This window comes from Asterias rubens, chromosome 13 (genome assembly GCF_902459465.1).
Source record: "Asterias rubens chromosome 13, eAstRub1.3, whole genome shotgun sequence".
Taxonomy (NCBI): Eukaryota; Metazoa; Echinodermata; class Asteroidea; order Forcipulatida; family Asteriidae; genus Asterias; species Asterias rubens.
Genome location: NC_047074.1, coordinates 3,012,035 through 3,026,081, shown reverse-complemented (window position 1 = coordinate 3,026,081; position 14,047 = coordinate 3,012,035). Strand labels below are relative to the sequence as shown.

Here is a 14,047-nt window from a genome sequence, read left to right as displayed (position 1 = left end):
TGTCTGAGGTGGTTAATAACATGAGCATCACAATACACAAAGTGGTAGCTTGTTTCAGTTGTTGAGAATTGTAGCTTGTCTCAGTTAATGAGAATTGTTTGTGATATACATGTATGGGATTTGAGCCATTGCATGGCGAGGTATCAATGTATATTTTGTTTGCGGTAACACCATGTGTGTATACTTGCTGGGTAGATTATGATCTTTTGAGAACTTGTCTTGCTTTCTATTCTAAGTTCCGCGGAGTAGATTTTTCTGAATTCGGGAGACTTCTGAGTTTCAGTGTAAGGGAGATTTCTAAGTTCTGAAAAGAACTGCCCTGCTTTTTTAACTACTACCGGGGCGGAAGGTAGGAAATCGGGCGTGACTACTTCTTTCGCTTACTGGGGCATGGATCGACTGGACCTCTCGTTATTTATTTCACTGCCGCGGAGTGGTCTCAACGTTTCGACAATAGCTTGCTCCAGTCACCATTTGTGACTTCTATCTAATTGATTCTTATTGGGTCGTAGACAGTTCACATGTCTTTATCCGCAAAGATAGGTATTTACTTTTCAGAAATAGTGATTTCATTGAGTACAATGATGTCATTGGATAAACGTGCAGTTACGTAAGCTTTATATACCTGTGTTTTGATTGGTCCGATGTGATGTGGGTGCAGCTGACAAACATCCCCTCGGCCCAATCAAAACACAGATACGGAAAGCTTACTTTCGGTCATCTGTATGTAGTGTCCACAAGTGTATTATGTACATGGGGGATTGTACATACTTGCATGTAATGTAAAGAAATTGAGTGCTTATCTCCATGTGAAATTAATGGAAGGTAAAAGAAAGATGATTATGGACAGGGTTTGACCTAGGCTAGAGGCTAGCCACTCTCTGGCGTTACTCACAAACCTCGAAGTGTGACGTCAGATGTTCAGGCTAATAAATTGGGTCTGTGCTTCCTCTGACCTTTGAAACGGAAGTTTGTATAACCACGTGGGATCATTGTGTAGACTGGTAGACGTCGATGGGAAACGCTTAACTCTTTGCCTATTTATCCTATACATGATAAGAAGTCAAGTGTGATTGTTGCCAGGAAAGTCAAGTACTCAATATCGGTGACTTAATCAAATCTAGGGCCTAAAGGGGACATTGACGGGTTCTTAGCCTACATATTGCTGGTCACTTTACAGGACGGCCTATCAGAAACTCAAAAGCACCGAAGACCCATTTTCCAGTGGGTAGACTGCAGGACTCACAACCAAAAGGTTGAGGGCTCGAATCGTACCAAGCTATAACCACTGATTTTACAATGACTCAAGTAGTAGTCCCAGCCTATTTCTATATCATCCGCCCAGGTAATAGTTAAAAAGCAAGACAGTTCGTTTCAGAACTGAGAAGTCTCCCGAACACCCGAACAATCTACTCCGCGGTAGTAGAATTAAGCAAGACAGTTCTTTCAGAAGAAACTCTACCTGGCAAGTAGGTACACACATGGTGTTACCGCAAACAAAATATATAGTGTCTTCTAGTTAAACTGAAACGTTTGTATGAGAGAGATTGGCTGTCGCCAGCTTGGCGTTTATATCCCCTTGTGGGAACTTATTTTGCCGAGTTCCAATGACGGGACGATCATCTAAAGAAACAAATCAACAAAAAAAACCCGGTTTTATACATTTTTTATCTGAGAGTGCATCCTATTAAGTTTCATCGAAATTATTGTACGAAGAAAGGGGGCACATCTCAAAATTCCTTCAGCTATTTATTTTAAAGCTCATATAGTTTCCTGCAAGGAAATACCCTGGAATGTCTGCTAATACGGTGTCCATCCACACGAGGTGCATTTTCATTATAGTTTCATTATCGAAACCATGCTCAAATTAATTAAACAGGGGGACCGTTGCTAAATTGATGTCGTGTGAATATGGCTTAAAGCTCGTTCCTATGCTGAACGAACTTGATGATTTATTTCGATACTTAAAGACACTATACACTATTGGTAATTTTCAAAGACCTTTCTTCTCACTTGGTGTATCTCAACATCTATGCATAAAAAAAACTGTGAACATTTGAGTTCAGTTGGTTGCGAAGTTGCGAGATAATAATGAAAGAAAAAACACCCTTGTCACACGAAGTTGTTTGCTTTCAGATGCTTGATTTCGAGTCCTCAAATTCTAAATCTGAGGTCTCGAAATCAAATTTGTGGAAAATTACTTCTTTTTCGAAAACTACATCACTTCAGAGGGAGCCGTTTCTCACAATGTTTTATACTATCAACCTCTCCCTATTACTCGTTACCAAGTAAGTTTTTATGCTAACAATTATTCTGAGTAATTACCAATAGTGTCCACTGCCTTTAAATGGTGTTCCATTATGCCTCCTAATCATACTCGGGCCGTTGTCTCACTATGAAGGCTATGGTACTCCAAGCCTTAAACACCATTAATACTAGAATACCATTCGTATATGTATCTAAACATAGTGTATTGGTTCACCCACTCGACCTACATGGTTTACTATAGGCTGGAGGGTTCTGGAGGAACTATTTTTTAGCAAAAAGAAGGAGTTTGGAAGATTTAAAGGGGCCCCATCTGAAGAAATGTGTACCCGTGTGTGAGCACACTCACGGAGCCCTACACTACACCATACTCAATACATTATTGTTGGATCAACAGAAAATTAAGAACGAGTGCATATTCAGTGCACATGGCAATGCGTACGGTAATGACTACAACCCATGCATCTAGGTATGAAGATTTGTTTGTCATCCATGTGCAGCACCCGCCCACTGTATGTAACAGACGGCGGGGTGTACCGAGCCCATTTGCAGGGGATGTTGGACTTCTAGGGTTAAATGCAAATCCAGTTGTCAAGCTGCCTTTTACATGTTTTCAAATCATTATTCACATTTTGTTGTATACCAAAGTCACCTATAACCCTGGGTTTTAACACAATGCAAACACAGGATGCATTGTACTTGTTTAACTGTACAGGGTTAACCTTTGTGCTTTCCCGTGTAGAGCGGTTTTGGGTCTTTGGGGCATGTCATATAAACGTATTCGAAATGTGTCAAATGATGGCGCCCTTCATGTTTTTGGTCCAGAGAGCCTTATATTGGGTGAATTACGACAACTTGTGTTTAGAATTAACTTTTTGGTCCGAAGCTAGAATTGCAATTCCCTGAACCACCTTGAAAGAGTTCCCAGACCATTGACTGACCTCTATGAATAGCAGCTTGATTTCATGGACATACTCGAGACCCAAAAAACTCTTGAATTGGTGAATTATTCTGTGGAAATTCGTTTTACCATATCCACCATAATGCCTTCTCCGTTTCTTTGTCCTAGCTGCGCTATATCACTATCTAATCCAACCATGCTAAAAAAAAATGTGTCTGATTATCAGGATAACAGGACTTTAAAAAAAAGTTATTTTCAATTATACACCGAAACTTGTTAACTACGTGCTAACAATAAACTTGTAAGTCTGCTTTTATCTATAGCGACTAAGTGTACAATTTTTGTCATCACCTCTCGTTTGTGATTCATGTTATTCCCTTTTTTCCCCTTTTTAAATATGTAGGAGTTGCCAAAATGAGCAGTGAGAAAGGTGCCGCGAAGAAGGATGGGAAACCTGGGAAGCAGTAAAGTTGATAGCGGTTCCGAGTAGTCAGGGAGCAAGACCTTCTTAACAACACATCCTGACAGGTTCACAGGCATCGGTACCCGGACTGCAATGTTGGAGACTGTTTTTGAGAGACATGCAAAGATTGTAAACGACCTAGCTGGTTAATATTATATTGTTGTTATTGTTGTTATTGTTGGTTTGGGGGTTTGTTTATTTTCATTTTTTTTAAGGGGTGGGGTGGGGGGAACCATCTAATGAGGTATTTTGTGTAAGATAAATAAATAGTGAGCGTCAACTTAAAAATTTAAAAGCTTCCCAAAACCGTCTTTAAACGTTTTTATTAGAGTTAGATGTATGCGTTAAAACAAAATAAGAAAGTAGCAATGTTCATCAATGTTTTCTTGCTAGGTAGGAAAATAAGGATTTTTCGTGCGATGTTTTCGTGCTAATAAAGCTAACGAAAGGTATTTTTTAAATAATAATGCAGTCCAGCAATTAATGGGGGACTTAGTGTTGATAAATTAATGGTAGCACAGACTTGCCCGGTAAATAGAGCTGTTGCCAGATATAAACTCCAAACATGGGAACTGTTTATAATGTGCTTACACTAACGAGAGAAAAAAAAAACTAACTTGTAAAGTCTGCTGCCACCTAGCGTCACAAAAGTGTGCCCCAGGCTCCAGGTCTCCGTACCTCCATTATATTTTAGAGTGGGTATTAACAGGCAACCATTCCAAAAGGAGAAGCCATTCACAGTTGAATGTTCACTTGTTTTTATTGGGGATCGCAAGGCATTTTGCAAGACTACATGATCATTTTGATACCAGGGCGATGGGCATGTACATGCACTGCAGTTGCTTGCTTCCAAAATGCCTGTAAACGCTGCCTCGTGTGTGTTACAATGCCAAAAGAGAACTGGTAAAGTACACTGGGGTTTTACTTTGTGGCATGGTACACAAGTAGATTTTCCAAACTATTAAACCATGATAAACTTCCGGGGAATGGGTGGGGCTCATGATATGGTGATATTTAAGGGTTAGAGCGGGCATTATGATATCTACTTTGATCGGATTTTGGTTATTAAATGGCCTTAAAAGTCAACGAAGCCTTTTTGTAAATCGTATGTTTGGTTTCGTGTTAAAGGAATTATTCAAGGGATTATACTCGTATCTGGATTAGGTCGACACCGTCTTCTAATATGTTGCCGGTCTCCCCTTTTTTTATCAATTTTTTCAATTCCCCTAAACCCTCCCTCTTTTTTGTCAATGCACCAAAACAGGAAGGACTAATATGTTTAAACCGTTTCCATAGATTGAATTTGCAAAGATTGCACTTTGCATATTATGGACACTACCCCTCTGTCCGTGAGAAAATTAGGGGGGGGGGGATATCGCACTTTTTTGCAGGGTGAAGATGGTGACATGACGCTATGAAGAGTGCCTTGTTCGATTAGGGTGCATAGTCCCCCACAGAGTGAAAAGCACCTCCCAAGAATGTGCGTCCAGCATACGTTTCCATTATTTTTCAAGTAAATTGCTCATTGTGCACATTCATGACTACCCAAATGTGGCAAAATGATGGGCGCGTGTGTGCAATGTGTTTATAAATTCACCCAAACCTAATCGTGTCATAGTGTCACAGTGTCGTGTTCAACACCAAACCTCAAAACGGCCACATTGCGTTTGCCAACCAATAGTTTATGTACGCACGTGCGGCCATGTAATGCGCTTTACGCCATTTGTTCCTATATTTGCACTTAACAATGGCCAATCAGGAGAACACAACAACCCGTTAATAGGCCTCACCTGTTGCTAGCTCTTAGGAGATACTCGCTTCATCTTTTCGGCAATACTCATTTTGGTCAAACTTAATAATGATCTTGAACGATGGCCCATAATCAAGCCAAATCATAGAAAATCTTTATTATGTGAAAAAGTGTCAAATACACGATTTTAAAGTGATACCTTAAGCCCATTATTGCATTCTGGTGCTTTTATCCCGTAGTTGAAGATTTGATTTGAATATTCATGTTATCCAACGCGATTCCAACCAATCAGATTGGTCCGGTCATGCTCCCCTTTTGGAGAAATTAGCCTTAAAAAAGTTTGTAATGGAAGGTTACTTTGCAAGAGGGCGCTGTTTCAGACGCCACTATATTGGCTTCAGGCCGACCAAAAGCACGATGGCAGACTTGAAACAAAGTCTATCTTCACTTCATCTGTACACACTCACACGAATCAAACGTGATTTTTATAAGTAAAGGTTTGCGGTGATGCGTAAAAATCTCCTCGTGGTGATTCTGCGATAAAGAAGGACCTGTTATTTTATCTAAAAATAATTCATTTGTTTTCAGCTTTCAAAAGACTGAACAACGGAGAACATGTTGGGCACCGTGACTGAACAGCCTCGTCCGTCACCGCCGGATTCGACCGAATTGCACCGGATGGATGCGGTGCCGGGCCGTGGATACGAGAGTTTGGACGGCGGGCGAAACGACTCGATTCACGCTGATCTGGGGGTTTTGAAACACACTGATCGAGTGACTGTACATCAAACTGTGGAAAGCGTTGGTAAGCTCTTCAATTTCTGATATTGGAAACTGCAATGTATGTCAGAATAGTCAAACATTTAGGCCGGCTATAGCCATCTGAAATTTCAGGCACTTGAAATGTTATAAAGATTTGATTTCTTAAAGGCAGTGGACACTTGGTAATTACTCAAAATAATTATTGGCCTAAAACCTTTCTTGGTGACGAGTAATGTGGAGAGGCTGGTGGTATAAAACGTTGTGAGAAACGGCTCCCTCTGAAGTGCCATAGTTATCGAGAAAGAAGTAATTTTCCACGAATTTGATTTCGGGACCTCGCATTTTAATAGAACTTGAGGTCTCGAAATCAACCATCTAAACGCACACAACTTTGTGTGACAAGGGTTGTTTTTTCTTTCATTATTATCTCGCAACTTCGATGACCAATTGAGCTCAAAATAGTGTTATGGCAACAAAAGCCAATGCCTTAGTTTTGGTAAATGATAAGTTTTGTGTTTTATTCGCTTCTGTTTAGAGATTGTGTTTATTTCTTGAAAGGGTGCAACTTTCTGAATCTGATATTGATTTCACGCAATAATATTGACTGAATATTGATTGCATATATTATATGCAACATATATTATTATGACAGAACAATAAATTAAGGATTGTGTTTAAAAAATAAAAGAAAAGATTGTATTATTTTGTTCCACACTTTTCAACAACAAAAAAGTTATTTGTGACTGCTCACATATATCGACAAACTTTACAAACTTCTCTCATAAATTATTTTTCAATAATTATCAAAATCATTACTTCGTCTGTATAATTTCGATCCGTATTTTGTTTTAGAGTCAACTTTTGTTTGACTCGATGCAAAAGCAGGCTTCCCACTCACCGATCATATTTCTATTGTTCGTAGCCACGAGAACAATTGAAATAATTAGGCCTACCATTTGATTTGGACGCTGCTCTCTTCTCAAAAGTCTCACATTCCCCCCCCCCCCCCTTCGCTCGGCCCCAGCGGCCAGTCTATCCAGAACCGCTGGGATGGGCTAATCGCTTGCACAGATTCTTGTTCAGGAAGTACGTCATGCGTACAGTGCATAGAAATATGGTGCAGTGTGAGTGTGATGCATGATGGGACTGTGCACTATTAAACCAATGACAGTGCATGATACGTTTGCCCATCCCATCCCAGCGCCTATGGTTAAAGCAAGGCGCTGGGGACGAGCGAAACATACCCCCGAGTCCAACATTCCTGAGCTTGAATATTTGTCGTTATAGCGAATCTTGTTTACTCAGCACTTCATACCGTTTGTATAAGTGAATAAACCGCGTTTATTTACATTTCCCATTTAACAATGATGTACATGTACTTGTATAGTCCGAAAGAGAATACGGCTCACGCCAGGATCCAACTGTATCGAGCTGCTAAGCAGAAAAAAATATTGCTTATAATTATTCTGCTTGGCAGTATGAGCAGGAAACCGGTCACAAATAGTACACGTGACATTGTACTCGTTATGGATATTTTGGTTGTTCTTAACGTTTTTTGTGCTTTTAGCAGCTTCTGTGTCAGAAAATAGGTCATGTCCGTATCTGTGTCACCCGGAGCAATTTTAAAGTGTACGATTTGTGTTTTTTTGAAAGGTGTGTGATCAACCGGGCTCTAAAGTTATCGTAATTAGTTGTAATCATTTATCTTCATTCAAATAACATTTACAAATATTCACACATCCTTGTAGAAGATATTGTTTTAGTTTAGCGAACTGATGAACGAAGTTCTTTATGGGTCATAACATATGTTTTTAGAACCCTTTTTCGCATTAACGAAACTCATTTTTCATACACCATTCGTAGGGGCTGGCTGTGACGTCACTAATACGTACATCTTGACAACAGACAAGCGAGAGCAACTCTTTCTAGCAATTGAAGGTGAGTTCGTAAAGCTATTCTTGGTGAACAACAAGGTCGATTACAATAGACGACCTCAATTTACTTTAAACAGAAGAGGGGGCAAGTAATAGTTCGGAAACAAAAACAAAACTCGAAACTCATCAACCATTTTATTTCCTGAAAAAGATTTCAAGTTCAATTTGGACATGTGAAATTTAATGGGTGTTTCCCTGGCGTAATAAAACCTACATTCAAGTAATTAAATTTGCTTATCAGGATGACCATGTAGTCTCATCCCTTTTGACAGTTTTAAAGACAGTGGACACTATTGGTACATGTCAAAGACCAGTCTTTTCACTTGCTGTATCTCATCATATATATAAAATAACAAACATGGAAACTTTAAGCTCAATCGGTCATCGAAGTTGCGAGTGGTAATGAAAGGAAAAAAAACACCCTTGTCACACGGAGTTGTGTGCTTTCTGATGCTTGATTTCGAGACCTCAAATTCTAAATCTAAGGTTTCGAAATCAAAGTTCGAGGAAAGTTACTTCTTTCTCGAAAACTACGTCACTTCAGAGGGAGCCGTTTCTCACAATGATTTATACTATCAACCTCTCCCCATTACTCGTTACCTAGTAGGGTTTTATGCTAATAATTATTGTGAGTAATTGCCAATAGTGTCCGCTGTCTTTAAGCCAGTTTGTTTGTGTATACGGTATTTAGTTTTGTTAATCGACCGTATTCAAACGCGGAAGTTTAGCTGTAGTCCTAGCTGTTGCTGTTACTCCTTAAGACTTGTAAAATTGTGAAGTTTGAAAGTTTGATGAAAGATATTTATGATACTACGGTGTCTTCTTTAGAAACGTCATGTTGTTCCCGATTCTGGTGTGGTCCAGCCCGCGCTTTCCGTATCTCCCTCCGGAATCATAATGACGAGGACGTCATTACGTTCGTCCGTCCAACACGGTGTGATGCGTGCTGCTGCCCGTGTTGCATGATGGAACTGATGGTACAGACTCCGATCGGTGACGTCATTGGTTACGTCAAACAAACGTAAGAACTTTGGCATTGCCCAATCATTCCCTCTTTGCTACCAGAAGTATACCAGTCGTTCTATTGTTTTGATCCTTTATAAGTGTATAGATGTGCACAATAAAACTAACATCTGTAAATTAGATTTTTAAAGGTGGTCGCGTTTTTGAGATGTCGCCGAAAACCTGGAGCGAATACTAATGTCCGCGCGCAGGAACGATAACAATACCGATTTGAGAAGCTCTGCGTCTCCGATTCAAATGTTGGGGCGTGACAACTAAATTTAAGTAACATTAGTTCGAAGTGGATGTGTCTCAAAATGCTTTTTACTCTCATGATCAAACCCTGCTGTAGGCTTCTATAATCAAAAGTTGTTTTGCAATTAATTTTAAGAGTGATTATCAATCGTATAAATGTACGGTCCCTTTATGATATAATTTGTTCTTTGATTCCCCACAAACAGTTGGAGTCTGTTTGGTGTTTTGTTGAAGATTGAGGACTCGGATAAGAATCCCTTGATGTCACTACGTACGTCTTGCTGTCCTTGCCGATGCTTCAAAGACATGGAAGTACAGGTACCCTAATTCACTTAATCATGTTTTCAAACTGTAATATTCTCCACCGTGTCTAATCGTGGTTGTGTCAGTGATACGTGGATTTGTATTATCCCAGATTTTAAATGCAAACACCCCGGCCTTGCAAAGCTGATATCGTGAGCTGACAAAATATTCTTCCCGACTCTGTAGAAAGTTCCCTGAAAGTAAACCAATCTTTCCATGAACTTGTTGAACATTTCCCTGTCTTTGTGGATATTTTACTGAAAATATCTTCCTGATAGCAAGATCCAAACTTGTGCAGTTCTGTGTGAACGGTATACATGTAGATATTCTAGTCATAGAGTTGTTGTATTAAAGACCCTGGACACTATTGGTAATTGTCAAAGACCAGTCGTCTCACTTGGTGTATCTCAACATATGCATAAAATAACAAACCTGTGGAAATTTGGGCTCAATTGGTCGTCGAATTTGCGAGATAATAATGAAAGAAAAAACACCCTTGTCACACGGAGTTGTGTGCTTTCAGATGCTTGATTTTGAGACCTCAAATTCTAAATTTGAGGTCTCGAAATCAAATTCGTGGCAAAAAAACTATGTTACTTCAGAGGGAGCCGTTTTCCACAATATTTATATTATCACCCTCTCCCTTTTACTCGTTACCATGTAAGGTTTTATGCTAATGAGTATTTTGAGTATTTACCAATAGTGTCCACTGCCTTTAAATAATAGAGAAACTTGGAAAAAATGATGCAGAAACATTGTTTTTCGTACACTATAAGTTTCTTGAAAGCTATATGTTGAAATGAGAGGAGAGGGAAATAGATACCGAATTTCACTTTGTTAACAATCGCTGAATGCTTAAATGTATAATAATAATAATAATAACAACAACAACAACAACAACAACAACAACAACAACAACAACAACAACAACAACAACAACAACAACAACAACAACAACAACAACAACAACAACAACAACGACAACGACAACGACAACGACAACGACAACGACAACGACAACGACAACGACAACGACAACGACAACGACAACGACAACGACAACGACAACGACAACGACAACGACAACGACAACGACAACGACAACGACAACGACAACGACAACGACAACGACAACGACAACGACAACGACAACGACAACGACAACGACAACGACAACGACAACGACAACGACAACGACAACGACAACGACAACGACAACGACAACGACAACGACAACGACAACGACAACGACAACGACAACGACAACGACAACGACAACGACAACGACAACGACAACGACAACGACAACGACAACGACAACGACAACGACAACGACAACGACAACGACAACGACAACGACAACGACAACGACAACGACAACGACAACGACAACGACAACGACAACGACAACGACAACGACAACGACAACGACAACGACAACGACAACGACAACGACAACGACAACGACAACGACAACGACAACGACAACGACAACGACAACGACAACGACAACGACAACGACAACGACAACGACAACGACAACAACAACGACAACGACAACGACAACGACAACGACAACGACAACGACAACGACAACGACAACGACAACGACAACGACAACGACAACGACAACGACAACGACAACGACAACGACAACGACAACGACAACGACAACGACAACGACAACGACAACGACAACGACAACGACAACGACAACGACAACGACAACGACAACGACAACGACAACGACAACGACAACGACAACGACAACGACAACGACAACGACAACGACAACGACAACGACAACGACAACGACAACGACAACGACAACGACAACGACAACGACAACGACAACGACAACGACAACGACAACGACAACGACAACGACAACGACAACGACAACGACAACGACAACGACAACGACAACGACAACGACAACGACAACGACAACGACAACGACAACGACAACGACAACGACAACGACAACGACAACGACAACGACAACGACAACGACAACGACAACGACAACGACAACGACAACGACAACGACAACGACAACGACAACGACAACGACAACGACAACGACAACGACAACGACAACGACAACGACAACGACAACGACAACGACAACGACAACGACAACGACAACGACAACGACAACGACAACGACAACGACAACGACAACGACAACGACAACGACAACGACAACGACAACGACAACGACAACGACAACGACAACGACAACGACAACGACAACGACAACGACAACGACAACGACAACGACAACGACAACGACAACGACAACGACAACGACAACGACAACGACAACGACAACGACAACGACAACGACAACGACAACGACAACGACAACGACAACGACAACGACAACGACAACGACAACGACAACGACAACGACAACGACAACGACAACGACAACGACAACGACAACGACAACGACAACGGCAACGGCAACGGCAACGGCAACGGCAACGGCAACGGCAACGACAACGACAACGACAACGACAACGACAACGACAACGGCAACGACAACGACAACGACAACGGCAACGACAACGACAGCGACAACGACAACGACAACGACAACGACAACGACAACGACAACGACAACGACAACGACAACGACAACGACAACGACAACGACAACGACAACGACAACGACAACGACAACGACAACGACAACGACAACGACAACGACAACGACAACGACAACGACAACGACAACGACAACGACAACGACAACGACAACGACAACGACAACGACAACGACAACGACAACGACAACGACAACGACAACGACAACGACAACGACAACGACAACGACAACGACAACGACAACGACAACGACAACGACAACGACAACGACAACGACAACGACAACGACAACGACAACGACAACGACAACGACAACGACAACGACAACGACAACGACAACGACAACGACAACGACAACGACAACGACAACGACAACGACAACGACAACGACAACGACAACGACAACGACAACGACAACGACAACGACAACGACAACGACAACGACAACGACAACGACAACGACAACGACAACGACAACGACAACGACAACGACAACGACAACGACAACGACAACGACAACGACAACGACAACGACAACGACAACGACAACGACAACGACAACGACAACGACAACGACAACGACAACGACAACGACAACGACAACGACAACGACAACGACAACGACAACGACAACGACAACGACAACGACAACGACAACGACAACGACAACGACAACGACAACGACAACGACAACGACAACGACAACGACAACGACAACGACAACGACAACGACAACGACAACGACAACGACAACGACAACGACAACGACAACGACAACGACAACGACAACGACAACGACAACGACAACGACAACGACAACGACAACGACAACGACAACGACAACGACAACGACAACGACAACGACAACGACAACGACAACGACAACGACAACGACAACGACAACGACAACGACAACGACAACGACAACGACAACGACAACGACAACGACAACGACAACGACAACGACAACGACAACGACAACGACAACGACAACGACAACGACAACGACAACGACAACGACAACGACAACGACAACGACAACGACAACGACAACGACAACGACAACGACAACGACAACGACAACGACAACGACAACGACAACAACAACAACGAGAACTTATAAAGCGCACAAATCCATCAAAGTGCTCATGGCGCTAAATACAAAGAATAATATTTACATGTGCAATAACCAAAATTGAAACGTAAGCCTAAGCTAAGAAGAAATCCAGAACATGTTGAAGAGAAATAAATACAAATGCAATATCAAAGAAAACATCGAAGGGTAGAAATCAAACCATTTTCTCAAATACTTGATTGAAAAGATGTGTCTTAAGGTTTTTATGTATGGTGTTTGAATGTTTTAATACCCACTTTTCTTTTTGAAATCATTTTTTTTTCTCAATGGGTTTCTGGGGCTGTATACATCCAATGAGTTGAGATGTTGGGGTTGTATACAATGAGTTGGGATGTTTCAGTGTTTGTAATGATATGTTGATGGATTAAATGTGACCCGCTCTGTGAAAATGAATCGGATGTTGACAATTTAAAAAAATTGAGTTATATGCATGGCTGGAAAGACCACACCAGCAGTATTTATTTGGTATATGTCCAAGCTTTGAGGTGTATCGCGTTGCTGAGTTACTCATTCTTGAAATTAGCCAGTAAATTAACAAGTAAAGTGATGTTTTAAACTACCATTTCGCGCTAAAGGATACAAATAAGACTATGATCACAAATATGATCACAAGTTTGTTGTATTCGTAGCTTATTGCCTAAAAATAAGTGTTCTGAAGGTTTAC

At 41.2% G+C, this 14,047-nt stretch overlaps 1 protein-coding gene across 1 annotated transcript in view; it reads left to right on the top strand.

Moving 5' to 3' along the window:
* The window catches only part of LOC117298433 (phospholipid scramblase 3-like), a 34,077-nt gene that overhangs the window by 677 nt on the left and 19,353 nt on the right, over positions 1–14,047 (top strand). Inside the window, exons 2-6 of the mRNA XM_033781694.1 lie at positions 3,570–3,774; positions 5,968–6,184; positions 8,005–8,079; positions 8,904–9,096; positions 9,539–9,650. Coding sequence (XP_033637585.1) covers positions 5,995–6,184; positions 8,005–8,079; positions 8,904–9,096; positions 9,539–9,650 — 570 coding nt within the window. The 5' untranslated portion in view covers positions 3,570–3,774; positions 5,968–5,994. The remainder of the gene's footprint in view (positions 1–3,569; positions 3,775–5,967; positions 6,185–8,004; positions 8,080–8,903; positions 9,097–9,538; positions 9,651–14,047) is intronic.